General features: G+C 40.6%; 1 protein-coding gene across 1 annotated transcript in view; it reads left to right on the top strand.

The window, feature by feature from the left end:
* Nucleotides 1-5,402, top strand: part of chm (CHM Rab escort protein) — a 73,548-nt gene extending 68,146 nt beyond the window's left edge. Inside the window, exon 15 of the mRNA XM_083565134.1 lies at nt 4,708-5,402. Within this exon, the coding sequence (XP_083421260.1) occupies nt 4,708-4,971 (264 nt within the window). The 3' untranslated portion in view covers nt 4,972-5,402. The remainder of the gene's footprint in view (nt 1-4,707) is intronic.
* The last annotated feature ends 704 nt before the right edge of the window (nt 5,403-6,106 follow it).

The following is a 6,106-nucleotide window of genomic DNA, read 5'->3' on the forward strand; positions in this document are numbered from 1 at the left end:
GTCATTCTCATGGATAGGAGTGAAGCTTTGTAGTTGATTGTCTGCTATAATTATGCTGCTGTCTACAGGGTTACTAATTTTTTCTCCCTGATCATTTTGGTCTTGGGAGCTACATCATCTAGAGTGTAACGTAACGTTGATTCTAGGTGTTCAGTGGCCCAGTCGAGCTCTGTAGGTTCAGACGGAGATCTATCTAATATCGTAAATTCTGGAAGATTATTGATAAAACGCGCTGCTGTAGCTGACGTGAAAGTACGCTTAACACGGTAACGTAGTGAGGTAGAAATGCAATGACTGAGGCAGATTTTAAAAGAGATTAGATAATGGTCTGAAATAGCTTCAGACTGTGGAATTATGACTACGTTTTTTATTTTTAATCCAAATGTTAACAACAAATCGAGAGTGGGTCCACCACTATGAGTGGGTCCTATAACATTCTGATTAATTCCAACTGACTCTAGAATGGACACAACTGCTGCTCTTAAGGAGTCTTCTTGATTATCAAAATGAATATTTAAGTCACCAATAATTAATGCTTTGTCCAAAGAAGTAGCTAAATTTGTGATGAAATCTGCAAATTCTATGAGAAAATCAGAGTAGGGCCCTGGGGGTCTATAAATAATAATTAGTGGAATTGACTGACTGGACCTGCTTTCGGACACTGAATATTTTATGTTGGTGTAAAGAACTTCAAATGTTTTACATTTGTGTTTAGTGTTTTGTGTGACGATTAGATTATTACTATAGATAGCTGTGACTCCACCTCTGCCATTTAGACGGGGTTGGTGTATGTAACTATACCCAGGAGGACTCGCTTCATTTAATGCTCCATATTCATTCAATTTAATCCATGTTTCTGTCAAACACATTATATTAAACTCCTGGTCGGAAATAATTTTGTTTATAGTAAGTGCTTTTGACGTGAGAGATCTAATATTCAACAATCCTATTTTTAGATCAGAGGTGCTGGCTGTGCGTTCAGTCCTATTTAATTTAATGTTAATCAGGTTACTAAAACAGACTTTCTGATAATTCCTATATTTTGGTTTTGCTCGGGGGACAGACACAGTCTCAATATGGTGGATCCTGAGTGACGACTCTGTGCAGCTAGCAGACGGTCGGTTTAGCCTGTCTGTCTGCTCCCTGGCCTTGGCTCTAGACAGTCACTTGTTAACTAGTGCTGTTCTGAGACTATTACCTATACTACAAGAAATGAGAGCAGCACCTTCCCGGGTGCAGGCCCTAACAGGCCAGCCTTGCCCTCAAAAATGCTCCAATTATTAATGAAGCCCACATTGTTTTTGGAGCACCACTTGGACATCCAGCAGTTCAGCGACCATAACCTGCTGTAGGCTACATCGCCACGTCGCATTGGGATGGGGCCAGAGCATGTTACTGCATCGGACATTGCCTTCGCTAATTTACACACCTCTATAATTTTACTCTTAGTAACCTCTGACTGTCGAAGGCATATATCATTAGCTCCTGTGTGAAAAACTTCTTAGAGAAACTGTGCTTTCCTAAGAATCTAAGCTGACCTGCTATGTCCGGCGCCCTGGCTCCCGGTATACACATAACTTGTGCTGCTGGTGCCCCTAAAGGTCTAGCTAATTTCACGTGCCTCAGAATGGAGTCTCCTAAAACCAGAGCTCTTTCAGGTTTCTCAGCGGGTGCTTCACTGAGGAGAGCAAACCTATTGGACACGTGAAGCGGAGAGGAATGGTGCTCCCGTGGGCAAGCCTTAGCGTTAGCTTTGGCTTTGCGAGTATGCCGCCGAGTCGTCACCCATTCGCCCCGCTGCGAGGGCTCTAATGCCGGAGTCGGGCGAATATTAACTTCACCTAGGGCTTCCAGACTTTCCCCTGCAGAACCTGGACTGCTCTCACACTCACTACTTCTCTCTAGACTCTGGATGCGCTCCTCTAATGCTAAGATCTTCTCCGTCAAAGAGCAAACTAGCTTACACTTCTCACATAAAATTATCGCTAACAATGGAGAAAGACCGACTAAACATGTCACACTTCACATGCTGAATGAACTGGATGTTCGCCATAGCAGAGAATTTACGTACCTTAATGTGATTACTGTAGTGTGTGTTCGTAGTTCTGGTGAATGTCCTCCACTCACTGCTTCTTTCACACTGTCCTCATACATGTCCTGCACCACCCTCACATACTCCTCTGGCACACCTGACTTCCTCATACAATACCACAACTCCTCTCTTGGCACCCTGTCGTACGCTTTCTCTAAATCCACAAATACACAATGCATCTCCTTCTGTCCTTCTCTATACTTCTCCATCAACATTCTCAAAGCAAATAATGCGTCTGTGGTGCTCTTCCTGGGCATGAAACCATACTGTTGCTCACAGATGGTCACCTCTTCTCTCAGTCTGGCTTCAACTACTCTTTTCCATAACTTCATGGTGTGACTGATCAACTTAATTCCCCTGTAGTTACTGCATGTCTGCACATCTCCCTTGTTCTTAAAGATCAGTACCAGCACACTCCTTCTCCATTCCTCAGGCATACTCTCACCTTCCAAAATCTTGATAAAAAAATCTGGTTAAAAACCCCACTGCCATCTCTCCAAAACATCTCCATGTTTCTACCGGTATGTCATCTGGTCCAACTGACTTTCCACTTTTCATCCTCCTTATCGCTGCTCTCATTTTCTTCTTACTAATCCTATCCACTTCCTGCTTCACTAACTCCACATCATCCAACCTTCTCTCTCTCTCATTTTCCTCATTCATCAGCTGCTCAAAATACTCCCTCCACCTTCTCAACACACTTTCCTCACTAGTCAACACATTTCCATCTCCATCCTTTATTGCTCTAACTTGCAGCACATCCTTCCCAGCTCGGTCCCTCTGCCTGGCCAAATTCGGTACAAATACTTTTCTCCTGCCTTAGTGTTCAACCTCTCATACAGCTCCTTATATGCCTTTTCCTTGGCTTTCGCCACATCCCTCTTCACCTGCTGCCGCATCTCCTTGTATTCCTGCCTACTTTTCTCATCACCCTGTCGATCCCACTTCTGTTTTGTTAACCTCTTTCCCCTTATGCTCTCCTGCACTTCCTCATTCCACCACCACGTCTCTTTGTCTTCCTTTCTATTTCCAGATGTCACACCAAGTACTTTTCATCACTCCTGCAGTAGTTTCCCAATCATCCAGCACCTCTTCACCACCACCGAGCCTCTGTCTGACCTCTTCCCTGAACCTCACACTACACTCTTCCTCCTTCAGTTTCCACCATCTTATTCTTCTTTCAGTCCTCACTCTCCTCCTCCTCTTCTTCGCCGCCAAAACCATCTTACAGACCACCATCCGATGTTGTCTAGCTACACTGTCCCCTGCCAACACCCTACAGTCTCCAATCTCCTTCAGGTTGCATCTCCTGCATAGCACATAGTCCACCTGTGTGCACCTTCCTCCACTCTTATACGTCACCCTATGATCCTCCCATCACCTCCTCATCACCTCTGTTCCCTTCACCTACATGTCCATTAAAGTCTGCCCCAATCACCAATCGTTCATTTCTAGGTACACCATCTACCACTTCATCTAATTCACTCCAGAATCTTTCCTTCTCCTCCATCTCACAGCCGACTTGTGGAGCATAGGCACTGATGACATTTATCATCATCCCTTCAACTTCCAGCTTCACGATCATCACCCTATTAGAAACTCTCTTCGCCTCCACTACACTCTTACTGTATTCTTCCTTCAGAATCACCCCTACACCATTTCTCTTTCCATCCACACCATAATAGAACAGTTTAAACCCACCTCCAATATTTCTGGCCTTACTCCCTTTCCACTTGGTCTCCTGAACACACAACATATTTACCTTTCTCCTCTCCATCATATCAGCTATCCCTTTACCAGTCAGAGTACCAACATTTAAAGTACCAACCCTGATCTCTACTCTCCTCCACTTCTCCTTTCCCTGCCGTCTCTGTAGACGTCTTCCTCCTCTCCTTCTCCTCTTTCGGCCAACAGTAGCCCAATTTCCACCGGTACCCTGTTGGCTAACGATACCTGTGGCGGTCGTTGGTAATCCGGGCCTCGACCGATCCGGTATGAAATTCTTAATCGTGACCCGCATATTTTATTTGGCACGTTTTACGCTGGATCCCCCCTCATAACGCAACCCTCCCCATTTATCTGGGCTTGGGACTGGCACTAAGAGTGCACTGGCTTGTGCCTTCCTAATGGCTGGGTTAAAAATAACAGCTATGAAAACAGATTTTGTGTGTGCCACATTTAACTTGAGTCCCATTCAAACAAGCCACATTTAAGAGCGGCCAGATTTCCCTGTGTCTCTGCATCCACTAAACAAACTTTTTGGTGTGTTTTAAATTGCATACTTTTATTATTGTGAACGTCAAATTGATTCAGATTAGTGAACAATGTTACAATGCTCATCCTTTTTTTCCATGTGAATACAAAGTCATGTGTCAAGTAAAAGCCAGCCCCTTTGCATTCTGCCCCATCATGCTTTCTTTGTTATTTATAATTCAAAGCTACATGTGACAGAGATGTGTCCTTTCAAACAACAAAATGTGTTAATTGATACGTTTATACATCGGTGCAGAATCTTTTACAGCATTTGCAATGTACATGCATCATGCAAAAAAGAATTTCACCAAACTATTTTATTCATGCTAAATCAACTAAATACTTTATGTATGTGTTTGTAGGCTGAATCTATGTTTCATCAGCTGGTACCTGACGAGGAGTTTTGTCCACCCGCACCAAACCCTGAGGACATCATATATGATTGCGATCAGGGAGAAGGGGCCAACTTTGAAAATGACAGTAACAAAGAAGGAGTGGTAATTGAGGGAGAGGATGTGCCTCAGGAGAACAAGCAACAAACGAGTAGCTCAGAAACTACAGCAAGCATTGGTCAGGAAATGAATAAATATGATACTCAAAGCCCACCACAGGTGAATAATCCCTAAAGTAATGACCATTTGTCACATCTTTCTTAAATAAATGACTCCTAAATAAATTTTCTCCTGAAGATCTAAAATTTTTCAATATTTAGTGTGGAATGTGAGAAAAAATACTGATCAGAAATGTTTAAATAAAAAAGCAGAAATCTAACATTTCAAAACAGAACTGTTATTATTCTGGCCCTTGTCTTTGCTCTTCTCCGAAGAAAGATTTAGAATGAAGGATGTACTAGCACTGTTCTATAACTATTTGAAAAAATTTAATTTAAAGAAAAAGAATGTCTTTCCACACACTGTTACATGCACAGTTACAGTTTTTATACATTTATCATGCATTCTGACAATACCAGTGCTGGCATAAGAATCTAAATGCATGCAACTAAAAATCTACCTATCTTCAAATGAAATCTTCGGTGAATAAATAATGCTTGTTTTTATTCCTAAAGTTTCTTTTTTGTTGCGTACCATTTAAAAAAAAATAATAATAATTTTTGCATTATATTAGACTTGTTTATGTGAATACATGTTATCAGTCAAAGTAACTACAGTCTGTCCAATTAATAAATATCAAATATTTATAGAAAATATTTTTCTAAGATTCCTCAGTATGTGAAAGCACAGATTCTGTAGGTTGAACACCATTGCATTTAAAATCCTGTTTGCTACAAACTGAACATTAGATCTCTTGTTGTGTGTTATATAAAGGCTACCTATATTGTGCTTTTATAACACATTTGTAAGCAGTACATAAATATTTTGCATAAGTGCTCATAGTCACATTACAGAAAATATACAGTATTGTACGGTACCTTTCATAGGGGAATAAAAATTATTGGCTTTCAAAGCTATTACAAAATATACTTACTCAGCTGTTATGTTTTAATTTATTATATTATTTGTTTACAAAGACCATAGTGGTGTGTATATATATATATATATATATATATATATATATATATATATATATATATATATATATATATATATATATATATATATATATTCAATTCAATTAATTTTTATTTGTGTATCGCTTTTAACAATGGACATTGTCTCAAAGCAGCTTTACACAGATAATGTGGTAAGAAAGAATTAAGATGTTCTTTGTAAGTGTAAGTTTGTCCCTAATGAGGAAGCCTGT

Source organism: Silurus aristotelis (assembly GCF_946808225.1).
Source record: "Silurus aristotelis genome assembly, chromosome: 16".
NCBI classification, from domain to species: domain Eukaryota; kingdom Metazoa; phylum Chordata; class Actinopteri; order Siluriformes; family Siluridae; genus Silurus; species Silurus aristotelis.